This window comes from Zosterops lateralis (assembly GCF_965231275.1).
Source record: "Zosterops lateralis genome assembly, chromosome: 7".
NCBI lineage: Eukaryota > Metazoa > Chordata > Aves > Passeriformes > Zosteropidae > Zosterops > Zosterops lateralis.
The window spans coordinates 8,014,484-8,041,550 of record NC_139767.1 but is presented as its reverse complement, the minus strand read 5'-3'; the positions used below and the strand labels follow the sequence as shown (position 1 = coordinate 8,041,550).

The 27,067-nt window shown below is 42.5% G+C and overlaps 2 protein-coding genes across 4 annotated transcripts in view; one reads left to right on the top strand and one right to left on the bottom strand.

The window, feature by feature from the left end:
- Positions 1-727: 727 nt before the first annotated feature.
- Positions 728-13,097, top strand: NEMP2 (nuclear envelope integral membrane protein 2; the record flags this gene model as incomplete). Its single annotated transcript, XM_083864626.1, has 9 exons — positions 728-863; positions 3,106-3,221; positions 4,752-4,980; positions 5,154-5,226; positions 6,231-6,324; positions 7,008-7,122; positions 7,762-7,987; positions 10,212-10,388; positions 12,398-13,097. 9 exons carry the CDS (start codon positions 728-730, stop codon positions 12,621-12,623), a joined length of 1,392 nt encoding a protein of 463 aa, XP_083720752.1. The 3' UTR covers positions 12,624-13,097.
- Positions 13,098-15,879: 2,782 nt separating this feature from the next.
- Positions 15,880-27,067, bottom strand: part of MFSD6 (major facilitator superfamily domain containing 6) — a 28,069-nt gene continuing 16,881 nt past the window's right edge. For 2 of the 3 annotated variants that reach the window (XM_083864624.1, XM_083864623.1), the window contains exons 4-7: positions 23,263-23,424; positions 22,603-22,701; positions 20,529-20,809; positions 15,880-18,165 (exon numbers count right to left, since the gene is read on the bottom strand). In XM_083864624.1, coding sequence (XP_083720750.1) covers positions 17,983-18,165; positions 20,529-20,809; positions 22,603-22,701; positions 23,263-23,424 — 725 coding nt within the window. In that variant the 3' untranslated portion in view covers positions 15,880-17,982. Of the gene's footprint in view, positions 18,166-18,383; positions 18,403-20,528; positions 20,810-22,602; positions 22,702-23,262; positions 23,425-27,067 lie in introns of all 3 variants that reach the window. The other variant, XM_083864625.1, reaches the window with a different exon arrangement.

Genomic DNA, 27,067 nt, shown 5'->3' with positions numbered 1-27,067 from the left:
AATAGGGAAAAAAAGCTCCAGCCCTTTCCAGCCCTGGCTGCTGACTGTGACTCACCGGTGATCTAAAATGACTGCAGTGAGCCAGCGGGACCCAGCTGAGCTGGACATTGCTCACGTCTCACAGGGCTGGCAGGGAGCGGTGCCTCCTCCAGGCTCTCCTGTGGCTGCCCAGGAAACACAGAATGGCTCTGGATGTTCACCTGTGTTCCGGCAGGGCCTCTGGGCGGGCAGAGGGTGTGATCAGTGCGTGTTTCAGTGCCTGGCTGTCACCAGCCCTGGTGACCCGGCCCGGCCTTTCCCGGGGCTGGAGCCGGCTGTGTGAGGAGAGCATCCCCTGTCTGCCGTGCCCGGGGCCATGCCCGGGCTGAGCTCTGGCACTGCCACAAGCCGTGCACGTTTGGTTCGGAGCTCCTTTACACCTTCCCTGGGCAGCCAGCGCTCTCGCTCTGAGGGGATCACCACGATGCGAGGAGGCGCTCTGGGCCGCGCTCGGGGTCGATGGTTTTCCCCCTTCTCTCCCCAGCGCACTCTCCCCAGCGCACGGCAGGCCGAGCGGAGCCGAGGGCGGGCTGTCCCCTCCGGACGGGCCCTGAGGGCCGAGTGTCGCGGCTGGAGCCGGCCCGGGGGGAGCGGCCCCGCGGGGGGAGCGGGCAGCGGGCCCCGCACCGCCCCTGCCCCTGTCCCCGCCCCGCCTCCGCCAGGCCCGGCTGGAGCCGCCGGCGGCCGCATGGCTCCGGCACGGCCGCCCCAACGCCGGCAGCGCCCGGGGACCCGCCCGGGGACCCGCCCGGGGCTGCTCCTGCTGCTCGTCCGGCTGGCGCTGCCCGGGGCGGCGGCGGGCAGCGGGGAGGTGCCGCCAGCAGGTACTGCCCAGGGCAGGGCGGGCGCTGCGGGCCGGGGGTGGCTCGGTGCCGTCCCCTCGGGAGCGGGGGGGACTCGCTCCCGCCGCCGTCCGGGCCCCGCTGCCGCCCAACATGGCGCGGGCCGGGCCGGGCCCCAACGGCGGCTGCAGCGGGGCCGGGGCGGCCTGAGGCGGCCTGAGGCGCTTTGCCGTGTCCCGCAGCTCTCCCGCCGCGGCTCGGGGCCCGCAGGACGGCTGCGCGCCGTGCCCGGGGGCAGGGCCGGGAGCCCGCACGGACAAAGGGACGCGGCGCTCCGAGCGCGGGCCCGTCCCTCCCACCCGGCGGCGCGGCCGGAGCCCCCTCGGGGCGTGCGGCTCCCTCCGGCTTCCCCAGGAGCTCGGGCCGGGGGAATCGGGTGCACAATAGATCTTTTATTAACGTATTTGAGGGCAGACAAACCCCTAAAGGCTGTGCTCAGTTGTAGCAATAAGGAACTCGAGAACCGGCTTCCTCCTTGCATTGACCTTTCTCGAGTCTTGGGCATCCTCCGGATTCTGTAGCAGGTGCTGATGGATCATCATTTCAAATTTCTTTGCTTGCCGTCTCAGAATTTGAGTTACTCTGCCTGTGCATCCTGCCAGTAGGTAAACCCAGCACCACCTCAGTTACCTGTTCAGAAGCATCTCCCCTTTTGGAACATCATTTTTTCACTCTGTGCAGCTGATGCAACATTTCAAGCAGCTGATTTTTCTCAAGAAAAATGCCTTAAAACTATGAGTAGTAAGAAAATACTTGCTAGCCTTGCATGTGGGTGACATTGCCTTTGACACGGATGGATACTTCACGCACAGTGGCAGGAAATCCTAGGATGCCCTCGGGGAAGGTGTGGACATTCCGGGCTGTGTTTTGGCCCTGCCATTTCCTGTTCCTGGATTATCCTGGTTTCAGACCTGGGTCCTGCCCAGCCTCACCTTGCTGCGTCACTCGGCAGCACTTCAGTGACAAACAATCTTTTTGCAGCACCGTGCAACGATTTTTGTGAAAGTGCCTGTCTAAAGGTCCAGCCAGTGCTTGTCTGAGTGGTTGTGCTCCCTCCCACGGGATTTGCCATGGATGCAAATTAATCCCATGGTTAATTTTTCCACAAGAAAATGCCCAAATTTTAAAGTTAAACCAATTTAGTAGGATCATGTGTGGACAATAATTCTGTAATGCTATAATAAACCTAAGTAAGAACATCCACACAGTATTTTTCATTGGCTTAAATAAATTTGTTAAAATATAATTTAGTTTAATTTCAGCTTCCTTATAGAGATACAGCAGGTTTTTACCTGCAAACAGCATCCCCTTGTCTGGATTGAGACTGCACTTACTCATTTTGCTGCTCTGAGTGCATGACCGTGTATTAGCAGTTATTACTGAGCTTGGCTGAGACCTGCATTTTCTATTCAGTAAGCCAGATGAGTCCCTCTGTTTGGATGTGTAATTATTTTCTCTATGCTTCTCTTTAATTACATTCTTGAAACACTGTGGTAATGCACTGTAGGGTATATTTTACACATGTATATAGATCAGAATGTATGTTATTCCAACTTTGCTCCATTAATCTTTTAGATCCATTTCTGCTCAAAAGTACAATCTTAATTCTTACAATCATAGGGGCTCACTAACGTTTCAGGAGGGTTAGAACAACTCACATCTCTAATTCAGTGATGTATGGTGAGCTGTCAGTGCAGTTCCCTTATTACATGCCATGGCTGGACTGTGACAGGAGAAAAAATGTTCTACAAAGAAGAGTTATGTGATTTAACATTAGAAACATTTCCGAGGGAGAGGAGTATGACTTTTGTGATCAGCAGCCGTGTCATGTGCTAAGTGACTGTGTTAATATGTCAGTCTGTTTACCTGCTCAGACTCCCACTGTTGCATTCACCACTGGTATAGAGAGCTCTGGTGGAGTTACAACCCACTCATGCCAGCAGTGAATTTGGCCCAGAGGCCCTGTTCCAGTGCCATCAAAACACTGATGCTAAAGCCAAGCCTTTCTGGATTACGCTTTTTAAAAATACCACCCTGGTTACTTTTTTCCCAAAGGTGTTGCAGTTTACTTTGGAGCCTAAATGACTTGATTAAAAGTCCAATTTGAATTTCCATCTTAACCATATTGAGCATGTTTCTGTCAGCATTTACAACAATGAAATGGACTAAAATTAGACATTTGTATTTGACACATGCCTAAAATTAACTTTTTTGCTGCCCCCAGGTAAAAACTGCAGCTTATTGCAGGAAATGGATGTCATCCAGAAGCAGGATGAAAACTGTTACTGCTATGTGCAAAACAGAACCATTCACTTACAGTACCTGTGGTCGACTCTCCAGGTAAGAGGCTGTTCTGGGCATCACTCAGTACATTTCATGTGAGCTTTTCCCAGCAAACCATGTGGCCACTTAGCAAGGTCAGGGCAGCATCTCTATGGAATTAATAGTTGGAGTGGTGTATAGCTGGGACCATGATAAAAATGCAGCATTGTGAGCCTCCAGTTAGGATGCAGTGAGATTTGGTCTCCACTGTAAGGATGTCAGCCAGGCTTAGAGTATGATGGTGCCACAAAAACATTAATTTAGGATTGTGTATTATTTTCTTGCACACCTTTTCTGTTCACAGGCCACTGTTAACCTCTGCAACAAAGGCTTTTGCTTATCACCAACTGCCTTTATGGAACTTCTAAATTTGAGGACTGCATGCAGTTCTGTGGCTTTCTCACCACAGCACACCAAAGAGCAGGAACCAAAGGCTCGTTAGATTGTGACTAATGAACAAGCTGCAGCAGCAGTGTGTCTGTTCTCCTGAGTAACAGAGGGTCATCTTACAAGACACACATTTAGAGATTAGTTTGAAGCAAATAAAATCTCTTCAAGAGTGGAAGCAGTAACAGCTAAAGGAACAAGCTAACCATCTCCATGGTTCCTTTTCTTTCCTTAGAAGTATGTCTCCAGACAAAGGCAGGAAACCACTACATTTTGTCTCTGTTACGGTAGGACCTTTCTCTCAGATATAAGAAAGTGGAATATCTCTTTGTCTGTTCCTAGGACTGTTTTCCTCAGGAACATGTTGGAGATGTTTTTATGAATGGTAGCAGGCTCCAGGTGGTAAAATCCTCCATCAATCACACACATTTTCCTGGAGTCAATGTTTAAAAGCAGACAGTTCAGATTTTTCCCACAATAAATTACTTGCTGACACATTGTCTCCTCTCCCAGTACAAACCTGGTTTATTACCCATTGTATCACTTTTTTTGCAGATGGGTCTTTGTTGTCTAGTAACCCCCAATGAAGAGCTCACAATGTACCAGAGTTCTCAGGAAAATCACCCCACCTTAGATGGGCAAAATATCTTACCAGTTTGGTGGGGGAGGGTGCTGGGAACCATCAAAAAATTCCCAAAATACCCCACAGGAATGTGCTTCTATTTAAATTTCTGGTTAAGCTGTCATTCATTTTCCTCATCCGTCTTATGTCCCCAACATGAAGATTTCATTATAAAGAAACGCAAGTCAAATTTGTTACGGTTCAGGAAGTGAAGGAGGAGGGGTATGAACATTCACAAACTGTGGTCAGTCAGATATTACTGGCTTTGCTAGAAATTTGTATGTGGGCAAGTGTCACAGTAAAACCAAACCCACTGTGCTTTTGGATGGATTGAGGTCTCTCTACTGAACTTTGCTGCTGCTGAGTTCTCTGAATTACCTTGTAAGGTGATTAACTGTAAACAATTAATTTTTGCATAGTATAAATAACCAATACTAAACAATTGATTTTCATTACCACATGCATGGCTGAAAAGTGGTATCATTCACAAAACCCCACAGTGATTCTGAGCTGCTTCTCTGTGTATTCTTTGTTTCTAGATAAAAATTAGCAGCAGAGAAAAGTTCCGGTTTGAGCCTATTTCAGACAAAAACAACTGTCGGAATTCAGAAACCGTTTTTGAGTTTGTTGCATGTGCTGTTCAAATCCTCTGGAAGCCAGAGACATGTACAGAGACTTTTCTGAGCGTAAAACAATATGGAGAGGACGTTTGCTTCAAAATACAACCCTTCAAAATTGAACCATACATTGTGAGGGTGAAAAGAGAAAGTAAGTACCAACTCTTTGAGTTTAGATCACAGATGGCTTGGTATTGCCAGTGCTACTGAATGTACCATCTCTTCTGTAAGAAACTTAGGACTTTTCTGTTGATATTTTATATAATCAGCATTTCAGATTGAATTAGTCTAAAGTCAATTTCTATTTCTTTCCCCCCTTTTTAGTGCTAGATGGAAAGCTCTTGTTTTTGTTTGTAGCTGGAATTTTTCTGTTCCATTTTGCAAACAGCCTGAGCAGGTGAGTACTAGCTGCTTTTGACCTTCTTTCCCAAGGCCTGTGCAGCTTTGGTCTGTTTGCTAAGCTAAAGAGGCAGTTCTTTGGGAAAGTGAAATAAGGAACTGAATATATATTTCAAACTTCCTCATACCATTTGTATTTGGACAGATTGTGGCATACCTTGGAGTACCTAACTCTGTTTATCAGTCAGCTGTGTTAGGGTTTTTGTATCCAAGCTTCCTGCACTGGGGGACACCAAGACAATCAGTCCTCAGTGGGCAAGTGTGTGGATCAGAAAAGTCCTTTTTCCCTTTTGTAGACCACTGAGGATAGCTGAATGCTAAATAATGCTGATTATTAATGATGCTTTCCTTGGGAGGAAATATTTAGGTTATAAAGTCATCTGGGGCCTCTTCTGGCTCCACCTTTGTGCCAGCCTTTCTTCTGATGCACATTTTGCATAGCACGTAAGGGAGGACACTCAGTTCTTACAGCAAAATATGTGCCTACAACTTCAAAGCAAAGTGAGTCACAAAATAATTGTCAGGAGGCACCTCTAAACAAGCAGAGCAGCAATAGGTTTTATAGCATTAACTCTGAATTAATAAGATGGAATTTATAAATGGATGTGCTTAGGAAAAAAACCTTGTGGGTTTGTGGAGGGTTTTCTGCATTTTAAATTAAAATAAAACTCTTGCAGTACAGAACCATATTGGTTATTTCATTTTCTTCTGTGTACTAGAGACTGGAAGGTCAATGCAATCAGAAGTGGTGTGAGCTTTAAAAAACCACAGCACAGTCTCTTAACCTGTAACAACTCCAGTGACCTTAAGTATCTTTTGGAAATTTTTCCTTACACAGATTTAATATCTGAGCTGCTATGGCCAGTTAACCATATAACTACAACTCTAACTTACAGATGATTTAAGCTCTTATTGAAGATCACTGCTGTTTTTACAAATATTGGCATCTTAACCAATTACAAATGATACTTCTCACCATATTCTCTCTTGTTCTTTTTACAGGAGTGCCAAGTTCTTTTACCTTTCTGGAGTAATACTGGGTGTTCTTGCTCTACTAGTCTTTGTCCTGCTGACACTTAAAAGGTTTATTCCAAGGGTAAATCTGCATTTATAAAACAAAATAATAGTAATCACAATACAAGAAGTGACAGTACAGAGCCAGATTCTGACCTTGTTCTGGTTTTGTGGCCAGATGACTGCCCCGAAATGCTGCAGGATTGTTTGAATCAAGTAAATATAGTTAGGTCAGAGTCAAGTTCTATTTAGCTTCCTCCTGAGTTTAAACTGAACAGGCACTGGTGATATACAAGAAGAGTTCATTCTGAAACATAAATTATTTTATTGAACTGAAGCTAATCTTACCTTTGAATCTGTGAGTAAATCTAAATAAAAATATAGTGGCAACTGAGACAGATTCTGTTCCATTCACCAAAGACAATTCATTGCAAGGCAGATGAGATTTTTTTCCTTTACTTTTATAAAGCCTGTGCATTCCCTGAATATTGCTGAGATAATGTTAATTGGGAGCACATGTCCATAGGGTTATACTGTGACATTGGGACATGATACACAAATACAGGGATGCAGTTGCTCTGCTTGGAATTGATACTATTTTGTTGTAGCATGCAGAGGATTGTGCAGTGGAAGTCTCAAATCCTATAGGTCTAAAGAATTTCACATCTGTTTTTGCCTGTGAGTTCCTTTGGAAACAATGGTCCTGATTCTGACTTGGATTTTTTTGATGAAGTTTTTTTACCTTTTTTTTTTTTTAATTTCTAGCACAGTACCTTCTGGATTTTAATGAGTGGCTCCTGGATGGTCTCTCTCTATTTTATTTACTGCTTCAAAGAGAATATACAGTGGTTGTGGTCTGAACACAAAAACTACCTGTTGGGTAAGAAAATTACCAAGAAATGTGCTGCAGATTTTGGTTTAATTTAGTGGTCAGACAAATACCTGCCCATAAAAAGAGAAAATCAAGTGACTAATTTATAAAGCTCTATGTTCTCCTAAGCCATAGGTGTTGAAACATTCTAAAGGTTCCTAATCCACTCAAATGAGTGTTTATGCACATTGTATCATTAAAGAGTTTGATGTAGAGGACTAGTTCTGAGAGCACATTTGCTTGCATTATTTGTTCATTGATTTGCTGTTACATACTGTAAGAGCAAAAGGGCAGCTCCTGTGGCTTGCACTTTGCTGGACGTGGGAAATGGATGCACACACTGGGAACAGGATGTGGCTGCAGGGGCTGACAAACCCATTGATCTGGCACCTGCCTCAACATGGTCTCATGAGGAGAATTCATGTGCAGCCCACACACAGCATTGGCTAAAAGCTGTTCAAAGATAACCTTGTGAACTCTTGGCACACTTTGGAAATAGAAAGCACATAAAATATCATGCTGTTGTCTCTAAGACAACACAAGAATCAGCAGGCTACACTTCACAGCAGCTGCAAGCTTTGTGAAACAAAGTAAAGTTTATAGGGGTAGTTTGCATCTTTTTCTCCATGTCCTTTTCTGTTCCTACAGGGTATTTTCTGGCTGTTGGGATTACCAGCTTTGCCATTTGCTATCAGCACGGGCCACTGACCACGGAGCTCAACATAACCTTGTTCACATGGACGCTCCAGTTAACAGCCTTTGTCCTGATCTACTTTGGTGTCACCATCCCTCAAGTTGCATATGCAGTGATAGCAGTCAGCCTCTGCTCCAAAGGCCTGTGCTACCCCCTGGGTGCTGCCTGTCACATTGCCAGGTCTGTGTCTGTTTGTCAGTGTCCAAGTCCTGGGAGAACCGGGAAATACTGGAAGCTGATAATGAAATAGCCCCCTACACTTCAATAATGGTTAGGAATTTCTAGTACTAGTTCGTAATTGTATGTAAATGTAAAAATGTAAAACTGCAGTAGGAAAGGTTTATGGTCCAGAGACACTGAAATTATTTTCCACTTGGCAGTTTTAAGCATGAGTTTTGTTCTGTGGATAATGGAGGAATGTGACTGTGTTCTTAAGGACTAATGTAGCACCTTCTAGTGCACAGCATATGGCAACCAGAACATTTCTGTTTGATTGATTAGACTGCAGCAGTACTGCCTTGCTTTGACGTGTAGTGAGAGAAGCTGCAGGGAACTTACATGGAATCTTAGAGATAAAGCAGTGTACCATCACCATGGATGCACTGTTCAAAACTGCCAGTCCTTGGAGATTGAATCGAGTTCAGAGACTAAAATCACATGTCCACAAAAGAGCGTTCTCCATGATTTTAGTTTTCCAAGTTTGTTACCTCACTGTGATTCATGGAAGCAATCTATCAGAATTGCTAACTATGGAGATACTCCTCAGTATTCCTAGAGGCCCATTTACATTGTGGATTTGGAAGAGGAACTGCTTGCAGTAAGTAGACCTTAACTTGCTAAGTGTCTTCAATAGCAATGCAGGAACAACGTGTTTGCTCATCCTTGAATTTGAAGCATGTTTTAGCACAAGTGCAATGCTCAAATGAAGATTCTAAAAATCCCTGCCAATTGACATCTGTTTTTTACCTTCAGTGATGGATGGCATCCAGCTTCAGAGTACACACTGTTCCATAGCTGTGGATTCTGATGAACCACAGAGAAATAGGAAGAGGCAAAGGATAGAACTAGCACAACCAAAATAATAAAAAACAAATAATTTGGGCTTGGGGTTTTTTTACGCACTGTTTAGTTTTGAAGAACATACTGCTTTGGTCTTGTTTTCTCTTTTTACATGCTGAAGTGTGGCCTGAGTTGAAGCTTTTTTATTTTAAGTAGAATTTATCATTTGTTGTAGACCCATTTTTGCTTGCAGCTGAGGAGCAACAGCTGTTTCAAAAGCAACATGTAAGATCAACACCTGTTGTAAGCAGGTTCAAAACACTCTGGAATCAGTATGATGTGGCCACAAGTTCACTTTTACTTTCAAGTTTTATTCTGAAACACTGTAGTTTATTCTTTTGTGGGTCTTTCTTTTTGGTTTTCATTAACTGATGCTTCTATAAAGAAATACAGCTGTACAAATCTCACTTAGGAGAATGATAAGGGCTTTCTAATTTTTCTGTTGCAAAATCCTTTAGCCACAGCACCCAACTGTGAGGCCATGATGCCAGATACACAGTTCAGAGCAGCAAATATATCAAAATAATTAAGAATCTTGCAGTATTTCTTATTAAAAACAGTGGATCTCACTGAGCCAGCAAGACCCTTCACCATTTGACCTAAACAATGGCTACAGTTCTCTGCTTTGAAGAGATACAAAGAAGAAAGTTGGATGCTGCTGATGTTGGAGCAGGTGTTTTTATACAGAGCTGAAAGTTTTATGGGCATCCAGCCCTTGCTTATCTTAACTCATCACAACATTTAAATTGAAAGCAGTCGACAGAAGGAAACAGAACATGGCACACTTTCTAATTTATATCTAATTATATTATACATCGCTACGCAGCAGCTAAAAAACCATCAGATTGTAAACATTTTGGCCTCAGACTACTCAGTTTTGTAATTTAGAACAAGATTTAAGAGAAGCAATCTAGTAAACAACATGAACAACTCACAACAGGCTTAGAGCATTGCTTATCTTTGAAGTAACATATGCAGACTGGGTTTTGATTCAGCCCGTGTCTCTGCACAGACACATTTTGCATTTTGCACCTAAAAATGGCTGAGCAAGCAGCCATCTCTTTAATTCTGTGAGATTTTAGTCCATGCATACACAATAAGGACCTGATCTAAAGCTCATCTGAAGCTCATTAAATATCATGTGAAGTTCTACAACTTTGGTTAAAACATAGGGTAAACAGGCTAGCAAACATTACATACCTTGTCCTCAAATGTAAGAATGCAGCTTGTTCTCTTAAAAGGGTAGAGGTGACTAATGCATGTTAATAGCAGGTATAGAGAAAAAGGACAGATAATTATATGTCAGAAGACTTTATAAATATTGATTATTTAAATTTCATTCTAGAAAAGTGAAGCATCACTTTAAATCAAAGAAATTGGTGTTTAAATACCTTACTGAAGAGGAATACCGAGAACAAGGTGAAAGTGAAACTATCAGAGCTCTGGAGGAGCTGCGCTCATTCTGCAGGAACCCTGACTTCCCATCATGGATAGCTATATCCAAACTCCAGGCTCCACACAGGTAAGAAAACCTGGCTCCTCTGAAACAGGAACCACATTGCACAGACACTGGCACACAGCAGACCTAAATGCCACTTCAGGCACTCTTCCAGGTGTGTTTATCTTGCATATCCCACTCAGGACCACAGCCACACCTCTCAAGGGTATTACTCACTGGTGGCATTAAACTTCTGTTTGTTCCTCCCTGACCACAAATTACTCTTGGGAGTTTGTAGACCTTCACAGCTAATTCATGGTCACAGAACATAAAGGCTTCCTGCATACCTCTGTAAGCTCTTGCAGTGACTCTGGGGGGGCTCTAACCGGTGGAATTGCTCTCTTTCAGGTTTTAGGGCAGTGCCCTTTTCTGCGGTGTAAAACTGGGGCAGGGTGAAGATACATACTCAAATATTACCTATATTAACCTCTCCAACTGCAAACCTGCACAGTCAGGGATTCCTATTATTGAAGTATTACTATTTAAGACAAAGAATACAGAGAAAAAAATCAATACCTGCAACTACCAAGTAGAACAGGTAGAAGAGCTGTGCCATGTATATCTTAAGAGATAAACCTAAGACAAATATAGGTCAGGAAGGGTCAAGCAAGCAAAGCTAGAAAACCCTACAGAATATAAAATTAATCATAACAGTGTATTCCCATCAAAACAAAAACTTGATGATATCAGAAGCAGAGTTCCATATATTATCCAGCCACAAAGACTTAGTCCTTGTCACAGAACCAAGTGTCATGATTTTAAAGGAACCCCAGTCAGCTTGGAATTTAATCAATAACAAGTTAAACCCATTTTTAGAACCTTCATCTTCCTTGGACTGGCACGCAGACAGCCTCTCTGCCAGGTTTGATAGATTTACTGTTAAACTGTCTTACTTTTTAAGCTGCTTGCCTTCTTCAGCATGATGGAGAGATAAAAGTGAAAGCTTACTATTGTAGAACTAAATGACCACCAAATGGACAAAACAACTGAGACACACATCTTTTCTAGCCATCATTTCATTAATAGAGTTGTTATAAACTGTTCACTGGTTGAGAATAGGGAAATAAAAAGGAGAACCAACAGCAACAGCTCCCATTAAGCATCAGACTGTGGCTCATCCCAAGGCAAATCTGTTCCCCATTTAGACTAACAGAGCTTCCAAGAACAGCGAGGTGACGACGTTCATCTCACAGAAATGTTAAGTCTGAAATGTAAATTATTGATCAGTTTACCAGAACTCCAGAATGTAGCTGCATTTCCTTTTTCATACATCTCTCTGATGCTGTCGACACTTACCCAGGTGTCAGAACTGCCGTCTGTTCCCACATGCTTGCCAGAAACCTCCAGCTCCATTCTCTCTCCTCAATGGAGTTACCCACTGAAAGTAAGGTTTGTGGTGGATTGCAGTGTAGGGGCAGTGCTAAATTCATGCTTTGTTCTGGCATTTACTTGGAGCAGCTGCAGAATTCCCAGTCTGCAGCTCCAAGCTTCACCAGAGGCAGGAATTCTTTGGGAAGACTTGAGCTCAGCTTGCCCACAGTGCGCACACAGCACCAGGAACAAGGTGACTACACACAACGTAGGAGTGCAGAATTCTTGCCATTTTTTCCTCTCATTAGCAGTATCAACACACCTGAATTCTTACAGCCTTTGTCTCAAATATGTTACAGCTTTCATTTATTTTTAGATGCTGAAGTACCAACTACCCCACTGTACAAATGCTTACTCTGGATTACCACTGCAAGTACTGACAAGACGTGAAAATGAAGTTAGATGTTCTTGCTTAGTCACAAGACCTTGCAGATGGTTTCAAGAAGAGCAAAAGTTAGTTCTACAGAAAACATTGAAAAGATGAGCTGGGGAAACCAATCTTTGGGGTTGTTGCCATCTGTTATTCGAACTTCCAACTCATCTGCACTGCCTGTGGGAATGTCCTTACAACACTCCTGCTTAAATAGCAACCCCCCTAGAATTTACAGTATTTCTTCTTCAAATTTCTCAGCTGATGACTTCTCCCTTTCAAAATTTGGCAGGTTTGCAGCTTTTGTTCTGGGATCTCCCCACGTCTCACCTGCAGAAACAAAGGCACACGATGAGCAGTATGGCTTTGGGAGCTCCTTCCTGGAAGAGCAGCTGTTTGAGACAAGGGCACAGTCTGAGCAAGATGAGCCAGCCAATTCTGTCCATGAAGAAGAGGAGGAGAATGAAAATGAAATGCATACACAAATTCCATTTCCATATGCTACTGAGCTGCTTTGAGAAATAACAACAACAAAAAAAAAAGAGACCGAAAACACACTTGTCCTAGAAAGGGAGGATACAGAAGAGAACTCACACTTGACCTTTTCTTGTGGTTGCTGGTGGACAAAGAAGGGTTTTTGAAAAAACTGCTTCCTGTATCACCAATGTTACCTGATTAGAGCAACAGAAGAAAACCACAGGGGCTGTTCTAGTGAAGAGGAGTCTTGTGCTATGGGTATTTTCACTGGGGAAACATTGTGTATTTCCAAGGCAAGTACTGGAGACAGCCTGTCCACCAGGATGCCTTCTTTTACCAAGGATACTACCTCTAGCAAACAGAGAATCTGTTTTGGCCCTTTCCATCAAGTCCTCTGTGCTGAGCACGAGAGGGACGAAAAGCCATTTTTAATACTGTGTTTTTACTAAGTACCCTCTGTGTCAATTTCTGATAATGCTGTTAGAGTGTTGATAAACTGTGTTTGTTGTTTGTGAGACTTTTCATAGAGAGTTAATGCAGCTGAACAAGGTTTGTTTCCCCTTCTGGCTGGGCATGTCTTTTAGCTTCATCCTGCCTCTGCCTTTAGTTTTAAGCTCTCTTTGCCCCTCAGAATGCTGCCTGACTTTACACCCCCTCCCCATATTATTCTGTTCTTGATCTCTGCTGCATTTTGTTCTTTCCAAGTCTTTATTTATTTACATACTTTTTTTCCTCTTGTACAGATCTTCTGCTAAACCTTTCTGTATCCTCTGCTTCTCCACCTCTGATGGAGCTGCAGATGGCTTGGGAAAGGTTCTCCATCCCCAAACATTTTTGCTACTGCCTTCAGTTTCAGTGTCAGCTTACCTCAGGCAGGTGCTGTTGTCTCCTCCAGGCCTCTCAAGAGCCCCAGAAAGGCCACAAAGGCTGAGGCTGTTTCAGCTGCTTGGAAAAACTGCTATTAGCAGGGCCAGAGTGCTTCTGTGAGCCTGGAACTGGGAATGCAGGTATCTCACACAGAGCTCCACTGGCCTCAGAGTACTCAGTGGTTTGTTCACTGAGTAAGAAGCAGAAAATCATTCTTGGCAAAACAATGAGGGAAGCTACCTGGGTTTTACCTTCCCTTCCTCAACCATGTGTGGGACTTCTCACAGGAGTTATGTGGGGAGGAAAAATAGACCAGGGAGAGAAATTCAGGCAGTCAAGTGTCTTTCAGCTTATGTATTACACAGTCCTAGGCTAGGGAGTAGAGTGTGTACCTCAGTTCATTGACCTGCAAATGTCATTTCTTTCTTTTGTTTTTTAGACTATCCCTCCCTATATTCTTCTGTTCTCACTTTGCTGATTTCCTTTACTGTCTTACACACTGCAGAAAACAAAAGACCATTAATTCTGTCACTGTCTGATCTTACAAACCCACCAGGGAACTGTCAGTGACAGGGAGCAGTTGGTGCTCAAGAAGGGCATGTCAGACTGGGATCTGTCTGCTGAAAAGGGGTGTCTGTTCTCTGTAACAAGCCTGGTGGTGCAGCATGACTTCAGCTTCAGTGCAGGTGCTGTCCTGGGTTCTCCTTGTCCATCACTGCACCAGGGACAAAACCCACGACCTCCAACGGTGTTAAGAAGTGCGGCCACACCATAATCCAAGAGCTCCTCTGTGTAACAGAGGACTCAGCTGGTGCTTGAAAGTCTTAAAGCCTTACTGATGTGGTCTTTCCTCCTTTATGGTGCTTCAGCGTTAAAGGAACTCTTCCATTTTACTGAAAAGAGACACTCAACACCCTTTAGTGCCATAAGATTTTACGTACCTATGCTGAATCTAAAGCATGTTTAGCAGAGAAAAGCCATGTCAGGCAGGTGATCCAAACAGAGCAAGAGTTCTGTTTAGGAAGGCCACTAGCAGCAAGACTCACCCCGAAGAGAGGCTGCTGCTACCAAATCTATAGCTACATTGCCACCCACACTCTGGATGTCAGGTTTGGCTTGGGGGGCTCTGGCACTAGCAACAAGCAACTGTGAAAACAGAGGAAAGCCTCGTGATCTTGGATGGTTTGGGAGAAGGGTGGAAACTCCTACATGAACAATTACCATAGACCAAATTCAATTTATTTAATCTTTGTTGGTGTCACCATCATGAAAATGGAGTACTTAAAATCATTACAGATTAGGCAAAGGATATTCAAAGAGATGTCTTAATGTTTCTTGGATGTTTTGAAGTACACAGGCTTTTTTCAGTGTACTTCATAATTAGGTAAGAACACCCATCTAAGTAATTTCAGGCCAAGGGAGAGAATCAGATTTGTCTGAGCTTAAACACAGAGTTTTTCTGGATGTCCTCTCTTTAGTGAGGTAGTGATGATTGCCCTTCTATAATATGGAGGTATGCAAGTACATAATATGTATTTAAATACAATAGCCCAGAGTATATATTAAGATAGTATTTTATCTAAGCAATAGATAATGTTAAATACATGTTAAATGGAAAAGCCCTCCCCAGTTTAGGTAACTTCATGTTTTAGAAGAATACCAGGTATACCAACTTCAACAAGGAAAAAAGTTAAAAAGCAGTAAGAATTAAATGAAAATCAGCCCACACTATATGTAGTTGTGAGATCCATTATTTGGTAGGGATGGGTAAATATTATCCAAAGTAGAGCAGGAATCTACTAAATGCATAGACAACACAATGGCAGCAACAGGAGAAAGATGTTGGCTACCTTAGTGGGTAGCTAATAGTGACCTTAAAAATCCTCCCAAGCCTGTTCCAACACTGGAAGCATGCCATAAACAAAACCCACCAAACCAGGTGCTGTCACTTGCACAGTGCTCCTGTGATATGTGGAGATGACACAGCCTTACTGAAACACAATTGTTAAGTACTGTCTGTCCACTGTTCAGCTAGAAAATCTAGGAACAGAATCTAAGCATTAATCCATTGCCCTAACTCTTATAAAAGCCCTTCTCCCTTAACAAAGGATGTTGCATTTTTCTCTGTTCTCTGTTGTGTTCACAGTGATGCCCTGCACTATTCCATAGCGACCAGTTTACAACACACATCGGTTTGTGTCCCTCATTCCCTGCACCCCACAGAAGAGAACTGGTGCCTAAAGTCAGATTTTATTATCAAAAACTGTTTTAACACAGTGCAAGAGTAGTTCCCAGGCTCTTGGTTCAGCATCCTCCAGTGACTTTAGTAAAAGGTCATTATCACTGAATTATTTTCACTTCAAGTGGTTATGTTCACTGCTGACACTAATATGAGCAAATAAAATAAAAGTTCATGTTGATACTATTAAATATGTTATGGATATTTTATATTTCTTACCACAGTTTTTACAGTTTCACAAATATCAAAATCCAGGTGTACATGTCCATTTTGCAACATAGAATGACTATACAATTCCAAAAAGAGCAGGCATTTCAAATACACAATTCTGAAGTGTAAACACAGTGTACAAGCTCTTCACTTCACAATCCAGGTGCTATGCAGTAGCAGCTGAGGTAACACCATACAGCATGAACTCAACAAATGGTTGGTTAGCCTCAAGATGATTTTTAGCATCCTTCTATCCTGTCACCTGTTCAGTCTTTAGTTCTCCTCCAAGTTATACAAACATACAATAAATACATTTCTGATTTTAAAGGACACTTAGACAAGTCATGAGGATTTATGTGAGTACAGTACATTTAAGTTCAAGTGCAAAAAAAGTAACTAGTGGCTAGTCATTGATGTTTCTTTTTATTGTCTATGGTGTTGGTCCCAGGCACTGCCAGAACGTGGGTTGTTCTAAAAGCACAGCTAAAGCACAGCTATGGGACACCCCTTCAGTCAAGCTAACAGATGTCAAAGTGGGTAAACCTGTGCACCCCCTTCCCTGCTCAGCTGCTGCCACCTTCCTCTCCCCGACTCTGGGCTCCTGTTGGCCTTGCCTCTGGCTCAGCACAGTCCCACAGCAGCACCTTCCCCGCAAAGGTCTCGCACCTCACACACACCTCACCTCCAGAAGGGCAGAGGCCTCACTCCTCACACACACCTCTCTCACCTCCAGGAGGGCAGAGGCCTCACACACACCTCTCTCACTTCCAGGAGGGCAGCTGACCAGTGCTCCCTCGGTCCCATGGGAGCAGAGTGCTCAGGATCTCCTGGGAACAAGCTGTTCATCTAAGAAAATGGGCCAAAACACTATCTTGACTAAACCCCCCCAACTCTTCCCTGAGCCCGAGAATTTCCCTCCAGCAGCAATTTTCTCTATGCACCAGCACGAGCTGGCTGCAGACAGTATTAAGAAGCATAACAAAACATAATCCAAAGTCCTCCAGTGTCTTGACATTGGGCAAAGTAACCTCCTAAACATACTGCAATTGAGTTACATTTGCTTCCACCTGAGAATCTCTCACTCTACTTGATTTCTGCATCCACTACTTTGCCCCTATAATCCTAAACATTAAGATTTTCAGGTGATTCCTCCCCCCCCGACCTTCCCTAGGCACTTAAAGCTTACTGTTTTCTTAATAAATAACCATAATAACTATATTGCATTAAATAAACCCTTTTATAGATGATGAAATAAAAACCCCAAAAAGACCATTGATCAATCTCAGGCTGTGCAATCTTGATCAAAGATTCTCACCTCAATACAACATCAAACCTAAAGTTACCCAAACCCACACAACCTTATGCCCAGCTGCAGGGCTGCAAGCACAGAGGGTAACTTCAGAAGCTTTCCTCCAGCTTTTGTGTTGCACTAAAATGCCAGTTCAAAACCTTTGCTTTGCAGAACTAAACTTTTATCTCAAACAACAGAACATTAGCTTCAAAAACATATTCTTTGAATATGTATGTGGTTTACTCAATCCGTCACCATAATATTAAGATACACTTCCTTAAGCTACTCTGTTTCTGAGAAATCTTTCCAGAGACAGTTTCATGACATTCCTAGAATTATTAGATCTGGTATTTTCTAATAGACTATTCAGGGAAACTCAGTGTCTCTCTTATAAAGTCTTTTAATTTTGATTTGGGAATGAATTTGAAGAAAAAAAAAATTACCCAATGAAGTCAGACACACCGTGCCTCAACAAATGAGGAGTGAACTCCCTTTCTTTCACAGATGGCAAAAAAAATCTCATAGCACTCAACTCAGCTTTAGCAAATCAGCTGAGAATTCTTCCTACCATTATACGTGGCCACATTGCTTCCCTCAAGAATCCGAACTTTCGGCTTCCCTGCTCACATTGCTCTGTGTAGTCATATGAATATTCTTTATATAGTTAAAAGCTTGCACTGCGTCACATTATGATTGTTAAGATGAAGGAAGTCCTACTTTTGAGCTCCTACTCCAGCGTTTCCCAGGTGAGAAGCAGAATTCCATGCACTGGGTTTGGTAAGATGAGCGCGTCTCAGGGCCCTGCAGCAGCGGGCTGAGCATCCCGATCCGACACCACGCGGCTGCCATCTGCTTGGGAATCTGATGGGGCTGTAGGTGGTGGTGCCGAACAATTTCTGGACTGCTCAGAATCTGTCGGATTTTGGGGTTGTCTTGCTGAGCTGGCTGATGAAGCACTGCGATTCTCATTGGTTTTCTAAAAGGAGGGGAAAGGATTGCATGCCAAAAGTCAACATGAATACCCAGGACACTGTCCCCACTGGCAAACCCCCAGATGCAATTCAGGCACTGCTGGAAAGTCACAAAGCACTTGCTTTGAATGCCCGCAACATAACGAGTCAAATTTAAAGCAGCAAAGCAAAAGTACTACATTTAAATCCAGATGACACTAATAGCAAGCAGACAGCAGCTTACCTTCCATCTCTTTTCCTAACTGCACTTTCCCAAGAAGCATGCAAAAAACAAACTTGTGTTTCAAGGGGAAAAAAACAATTAACTGGACTTCAAAGTGTTCAGACAAGATAATTCTTTTGACTAAGCAAGTCTAAAACTTTTTTTTCACGCTTCTTAAATACAGCTTTTCTCAGTTGATCCCACCCTCCTCAAGACACTGCTCAGACTTTCTGACTGGCAGAATTTTCATTGTATTGAGGTACAAATCCATCCAGTCTTCTCAAACAAGCCTTATCAGGGAACATAAGAGCACATTTAAACACCAGTTACATTCCCAGGGCTGAAACAGCAAACCTTCACAGTAACATATTTCATTAGAAGGTGATGCACTGCCTATGATTATTTGTTTTGCACCAAAGCATAGAGAATAAGGCTAGGATGTCCCTTTGTTGGAAGTATAAGCAAGCAAAAGCAAAACTGATGCAAAATCTTAATGAAATAAAAAGGAATTTTTTTTTTTTCTAATTCTCTGTGCACTGACCCTCCTTCCAAATGATCTATTTTCATTTTATGGAAGCTGGTTAACAAATTTAATGAGAAATGGGCAGGCTTTTCCTAGTTTCAGTATTTTAGTATCATTAGCCTAAAATAAATGACTGAGCAAAAAACCTAAAGTATTTTGGAGCCAGTTTGTCCTCCTGGAGCACTGAAACAGGGACGAGAAATTTTGGAGAATATACATGATGAAGAAAATGATACAGTTTTTTGGTACATTGGATTTTGGCACATTAACAAGAAGTACTTTTACATCAGCACTGTATTTTTACAGGAAGAAAAGCATAGTTGAAGAGACCGTGTGCCACAGGCACAAAAGCCCTTCTGGCCACTTCACAGTGCTCAGGGAAGCAGCTGGGTTGTTTCCAGCAGTGTTGGACGAGTCACTCTCAGACACCACATACGTGCAAAACAGTATTTTTTTGCCACATTCATTGCCTGAGTTTTGTGTTCTCTGCCCTGATTTAAAAGAGGGCAGCTTACACTAATCAGACCTGAAGATTTTGCAATGGGAAACTGAGCAGTTTGTTTGGACACATTATTTTGATGCCAGAGACCTTGTGATATCTCACATTCTTTGACTCTGGAAAGGTCATAACCAAACAAAAATCCCAGCCAACCTAAAGCACGCCTCTAACACATTTCCAAGAATAAAGTCAAGTAAGAAAGGCAGGAGGTCACTGACCAGGTGAAATTCCTACACACAGCTCTGCTGATTCACACTCACATCCCAAATTACCCATTTCTAAAGACAGCACTTGTGGAAAAAGCATTTCTGTGTTTACGCCTACTGGGTGCAAGAAGGAACCTCACCCACTCCTTCAGACAGGTAAACACAGCGGCTGAGACTGACCGCGCTGTTCTGACTGACACCCTGACTGACTGCACCTCCCTACTTGGCTGAGCAGTCTGCTCCAGCTCCAGTCAGAGAGGCATGGCCAAAGCATTAGAAGTTGAAGATCCAAGTCCATCCAACCACTGAGGCAGCTATTACAAGCTGTTCTGTGGGGAGACTGAACAGAAAGGTAATGGAGCACAGTAAGCACCAGCCGTCAGATATTTTAAGTCCCAGGATGGCTCTTATCTGGTGTAACTCTAGGTAAAAAAGAGATTAACTTCATTTGAAAAGAAGGTTCTGTATCAAATCAGTAGCTGTCTGGCACACAGCAGCCATGTAAATGTCTGACAGCATCATCTAAGGAAGAAAAACTAAATAAAAATAACTTTACAGTCTGTTAAGCAGCTGTGCATCTTCATGTTCAATTACCACCTTGTAAATTTTACAAAATGCATAACCTGCACATTCCAACTAATATGAAATGTATACTTAAAGGGAATCCAAAGATATCCAAGTCTGTAAAATAGAGTCCTTTTCTATGTCTCTTCTTCTCCTACCCATCTCCAAGAAGATACTACTTGCAAAGTTATTCCTGCTCCATTATACATAGAAAACAACTCTATTTCATGCAGTATTTCAACTACTGTGTCACAAGTTCAGCTTTATTATAAGCTGACAGAAAATACCTGCCAGGTGCTAACAGATTTTCAGAGCTATAAAGGGTTGAAAGCAGCTAAAATTACTTAAGAACTTCCTGAATATTAGAAGATTACCTGTAAAGGCTGATTCTCAGGAGCTGGATTGGTTTTGGACAGTTTCACCATCTCTTTTATCTGGTAGACAGCATAAGCTAAGGTGACCCATGGAGAAGAACTGATGCCCCAGGCAGGCTTGTTGACATCCTCTTGCTCTTCTTGGTGTTTAGTTTTCTTTGGAGGGAGTCTGGGCTCAGTCCGAGGCATGATATCTTCCGACTGCTGTTGTACAAGGTCAATAGTTGCTATGGGAACAGGACTGGAAGGCACTGGAATCCTTTCCGCCAGCATTGTCTTTTCTGAAGTTTAAAACAAAATCATCACTGGCAAAGCCAACAAGCTTAAAAAAAAAACAACCCCTGGAGCAGACAATGAGCATGAAGTGTTTCTTGCTTTCACACTGTGGTTATCACTGCCCTGAAAGCAGAACACTGGCACGAACTGCCAGGAGCCAGACACAGCACAGCCTGGTTAGGGAAACGTGGCTGGTGCCTGACAAGCACGGCTGCTGTGCCACTGCACGGGGGCTGAGGGGGATGAAAAACTCCAGTTGTTCCCAGCAAACAGTTACTATGCAGTTATGCAGTCAGTGAGACAAGAATTAAGCATAGTGACACACTGTAAGACACAAAGTAGCTGTCAAAGAATTTCAGGTAAAGGAAAAAATCCTCCCAGAAGACCTTTACGTCTAAGGTCTTCCAATAAACTGTAAATAGTTTTCATAGCTATCTTGAAATGTCATCCATAAAATTACTGCCATGACCCAAGCCAATGTGCCTTACAATCTTGAAGAGGCAGAAAGTATTCATACAAAAAATAATTAAGCAGATTTTTAGTAACTGTGGGATATTTTCGGTAATAGCTATGTGGTCTCTGTGAAAAACATATTTCGCAAACTTTGAAAAATATTTTTTTTTCCAAAGAAAATATTTTACAGATTAATTTTTTTTTTCAAAATTGTAAAATTACATTTGGTTTACAAACTCTTAGATACTAAGCAAGGGCTGGATGTTCTCAAGCAGTAAAGAAATGAAGAGACTAATCCTGCACACACTTGACCACATGCTTCATATTTTACTCATCCAATTGGGTCTGCTTGAAAGCAGCCTAATTACTGTCATGCTTTAAATTAACATACACACTGTTAAAATGGGTAGTGTGTATTAAATGAAAACCAAAGACAGAAAAAAAGAGAATAAGGCCATTGTGGAAAAACTGGCTTTTTGTGGATTCATGTGTCATTAACTGAATGCAAATGGGAAACTGAAGCAGCAAACAGCCTTTTCACCTTTCCATTTTTTGTCATTATCATTTGAACACAGGTGAAGAAAATACTAGCAAAATACATATTTGAACACTTCAGTACAGGCAGCTTGATAACGAGGTAATTTAATATTCCAGCTAAAGAAAACTAAGTTTTATTTTATGCTCAAAGCTCATACTGGAAAGTATTTGGGTAAAAAGCAGCTCAAAAATTCATGACTTTTCACAGTTAGCCAGAGTTTTACTGTCTTTGTAAGAATTACATTTATGGTAAACCCCTAAGTTTGCTCCAAGTATTTAGTTTCTGTTTTACCTTTATCAGTATAAAGGCTGAGATTAAAACATTCAAACCCCACCAGAGGGGAGATATCTCAGGTTTAAAAAAAAAAAAAACAAAAAAAATCTATAAAATTTTGCACCCTCTGAAGCCACCTTTACAATTTCTAGCAGGTGGCTTCGACTGGCAGAATATGAGAGCACAAAGTGGGATCAAGGTGACCTGAGAGAATTGATGCAAGTGAAATGACTCACTACAGCTCTGAAGACTAACCTAAGTAATTCTCAGAACTGAGAGAACATACAGGCAGCAAAATGTATCATGCTTTCCTTCTATGGACATTCAAGAACTCAATGCTGCCCTTCTTACAGCAGTAGCGTATCACTTCAATTTCTTCATTGCTCAGGACAAAAACCTCCCACTTGAAAATGAACTGTTTTGTCAAAATCCAAGTTAAGACACCAAACATACAAAAGTAAAGCTGCAAGAAAAGCTACAGAGAGATATTTTTTTCACAACATCTAATTCTATCTCTGTGGCATGAACATTTACCTTCTTCTTCATCAGGAACCAACATCCACTGGATCAGTGCAAACAGAAGCAGAATCACTAAACAAGCCATCCCTATTCCTCTGAATGTGGCAGCAGGACCTGTAATGAGATTTTTTTTCTAAACTGAGAACCTACTTACTTAAAATGAGTCAGCATTATGTGCTTCTTGGCTATATATTGCCCATGTAGACTCTTATTAGCTTGTTTCATTACATTTTCCTCCCCCATCACTTCTTCAACAGGCTTTGCAAAGGATTTTTAAGCAAGTAATTGGATTCTCATTTGCTCATTGAGAGGCTTTATAGTATCAGCCTATTCTCTGACAAAGGATTCATTCATCTTACTTACAGATCAGGTAGGGTATTCGACACAATAATGAAAATACCTGGGCGTAACATATTGAATCAATCTGGAACACTGACAGAACAAAGCCATGAACAATTTGGTCTGAATGTAGTGCTGACCTTGCTTTGATCAGGGGCCTGGACTGGAGATCTCAGGGCCCTCCCCAGCCTGAGCAGTTCTATGATCCAGTGACCCATACCAAGTGTGTAACTCTTGAAGGTATAACAATACCTCCAGCATAAATAAATTTAAAGCTGACAATTCGGTAAAACCAGAATAAATAAAATTAAAATTTTCAATATTACTTTTCCTTACCGAAGTAATTGACCAGAACCCCTCCGACCATGGCTCCACACCCCCTGCCCAGGCCCAGGTGGAGCCCTTGCAGTATTCCCTGTGCCGACGTTCTCAGCTCCGGGGGCACGGCAGCGCTCAGGTACGAGATGCAGGCGGCCCAGATGGCGGCGTGTGTGACACCTGGGGAAACGAGACATGGTCAGAGCACCAGGGCTAGGGGTGCCAACACAACATCTGAGCTGCTGCACTCAGCAGCTGCAGCACAGGGAGAAAAACACAACAAAAACCCTCCAGTGACAAATGTCGGTGAAGTACAAATCGGCTCTTGGTAATGTGATACTGGCAACCAATCCACAGAGAGACAAGACAACTCCTTCTACAGAGCGTGTCAAAAGCTCTTTTTCCCTCTAAGACAACCTCACTTCTCTTCTGGACATACAGTCCCTAGGGAGACGAGTCTCTCTGCCAGATTCCTTGTGCCTTCAGTGACCCAGGGCCCTTGGAATACAGTCCCAATTTCACAAGCTGCAGGCAATTAAAGCATTGATGCCTCTCAGCAGTCTCCTTACCACCACAGTGAAGGCATAGCGCAAAGGTCAGAAAATCTAAACAGCATCAGAGGCAAGAATTAATCCCCTCCTGCCCTTCTCACTCCCTGCAAAAACCCAGCACCTCCCAGCAAACTCCTTCTGAGGAGTTTGAACTTCTGAACTCAATATACCAACACACTGCATTTAGCACAGAATGGTCCAGATGAGAACAGCACACAAGCTCCTCAAGGACATTGCTTTCCATGGCTGCTGTTGAGAGACAGAGTCAGTGTGCCTCCCTCCTGCTGTGGCTGCATCCTGCCCTGTGCCTGCTGTGGATGTGTCCTGCGTGGGCACTGCCACCACTTCACCCACCCCTGCAGCAGCCCCAGTCCTCAGTGCCATCAACCACAGCCCCACAGCAGCCCCAGCCCCCAGAAGAGACCATGCAAGTATCTCCCTGGCAGGTGCCCAGCAGCTTTGGGCTTGGGAACCCTTTTTCCTCCTTCAGTGGGCAGTGAAGGGGACTACATGACCAGCATGGGAGACTGGCTGCAGGTGGAGCCCTTGCCTTGGAGCACCTGCCTGGGGCCTGTGTGGAGTGGGGAAGAAAAGGACAGGAAAAGGCAGGGTTGTGGAGAAGTTAGAAAAACAAAACAGTTTTGTAGTTGGTCACACATTAAATAAGCCTGAACTATTTTGCCACCCTCAGACTGAGTGGGAATATTTTTTCCTTATTTCAGAGGTATTAAAAATAGTCATCGCAGTTTACCAATGCCTAGGCTCTACTGCCTCAGTTTTAAACAAATATTGGCACAACTGATGATTCAGTCAACGTGTTTCTGTCCTCTACACTTGACTTAGTAATGAACAGTTGGACAATCAATAATTACTTAGGCATTTAGGCTGAAGACTCCTAAGAGCAAGAAAACACATTTTCATAACAGAAAATAATGTGGATTTTGCTTAGGTAAAATGACAAATAGCACATGAAATTGATACAGTGCAGGTACGCACATGTTAGATGTCCGCCAGGCTGTACAGGTCAAATTCACTCAGAATCAAACCCAAAATTCCTCAAGCTTTGGGTATTATACATATACATGTGTGTATATATCTCTCTCTCGGTTTTGGTATTAGCACATCACTGTGTTGAAAAACAGAAAGCTTGCACTAAAATGTGTCTGTATGACCTTACCATTTATAGTTTAAGGCTTTAAAATTCACAGATTTTCTATGCAAAAAGCTTAAGAGTTTTAAAACTCACTTACTCTCTACTTTCTTTAATGCAGACCCATGGACCCATTGCAAATAGCGACCAAGAGCTGTCCCAATAACACAGCAGAGCTAATTTAAAATAGGTAACGTGGTTTTGGTTTAGAAAGTACATCAATTAACATAAAATATGTAGTCTTATCAACTATTAGGAGTCAAGTCAATTCTTAAAGACAGGCAAATAAAAAACACATCAGAAATTATTTGAACTGAGTTTGTTTGAACACAAAAGGCCATAACTTAACCAACAGGTTCTTGGATGCTTTCATCTTTAGCCATGAAAGCCCCACTAGAACACGGTGTTCTCAGTTTCTCTGAAAACAAATCCATACCTTTAAATCAGCTCACTACACTTGCCTTTAAAAGCACAGCCTTTTTATTTTAGTATGTGTACATTATTAATGTGATTTTTATTATAATTATTTATCAACAGTGACTATTTGGAACAGTTTTTACCACAGCTTACATAAGAAGTCTGGTCTGGATTACTGTTACTGCTAACCACAATTCTTTTTAAAAGAAGTTGCTCACTATATATATTGTGACATTACTTGCTAAAACCACTAACCACCATTTCACCATCTGCACCAAAGTTCCAACAAGTGCAGCAACCATAGAGTGATGCTTGTAATTTTAGTGAATTTAAGATAACTTATATGTAAGCCATGAGCTGAAGATTTGGGGATCCAAATTTATTTCAACAGAAATATGTATAATAATTATTGTCAGCCAAAGGCCAAACTCTGCTCTCTAGACTGTGTTTGCTGGAACACTGGTAGGAATTACTTCTTAGAATAGTACTTGTTTTTCAGTTTGCTGAGTAACTGGCAGGTGAAAGCAGCTCATTTTCAGGTTAACAAGATAGTTTTGTAATTTAGAAAACATTCCTGTCATGCAAATTGGTGAACTAGCATAGCTGTTATCAGAGAATCTGGACCACTGCCCTGGAACAATAAATTGCAGCTAACTAACGTAGCAAAACTTCATCTGCTCAAGTGCCAAATGAACAAGATTGCTTGTGGGCAATATATATAGAGATATATATATGCTTGACAAGGATGTCTTGAAATCTTCAGATATTACAGATTCAGCCTTAGCTCTTATTTTCATACATTGCCTGTGCAAGTCAATACAGCACAGGGGTTGAAAACTTTGAATTGACAAGTGAATTTAAATCTCCTCATTTACTCCTTTGAGAGTGCAATGCAAGGAGAGCTGTCCTCATCCCAGCTACAAACAGCAGCTGGAACACAGCATGGTTCTTATTACAATCAATAGATGCAGTCTGCAGAGTCATCTCCCAGAAATGTCTCCATGCCCTTCAGCAATAGCACATGGGGATAATCCTGCTTGTATTGCAGAAACATATTAAACAGAAAAAAAAAAAAAACCTTTTACAGAAGTCAACTAAAACTTCTGTTAGCCTTAAAACCCCCTGAGCTGATGGAACTGGAGTTTACATAGAATTTGACAGCTTCCTGGAAAAAAGTTCTGCACAATTAGAACGAGGACTTCACTGAGGGGTTTCAAAGACCCATCAACTTGACAGCCCACATGGTGCCCACGTGTTGTGCACAATCTACTCTTTTTTTGGTTTTCAATACTTCTAATCCTCACATGGAGAAAACAGCTACAACTCTTGCTTTCCTCTGTCAACAAGCTCACTTAAAATAAGAGCTCCCACCTCACCAAATTTCATTAAGGTGTCACATCTTACTGTCACTGACAATACAGTGGTTATGTAGGAGAGAAAGCAGAGCCCAAAGAAACAGGACTTGGCACTGCTGCAGAATAAAATGACAACTCTAGAAAAGATGAAAACTGGTAAGAGCAGGAAGGCAATTAATAAACAAGGGGGAGGAAGTCAACAGTACTTCTAAAAAGATAACTTTGATCCCCAATTTGGCAACACTGAATGAGATGACTGGAACCCTACAAATGCAGTGGCAGTGGTTAGACACACATGGGGCACCCACAGACATGAGGGACCCACAGATGACATCTGATACAGGCTGAAA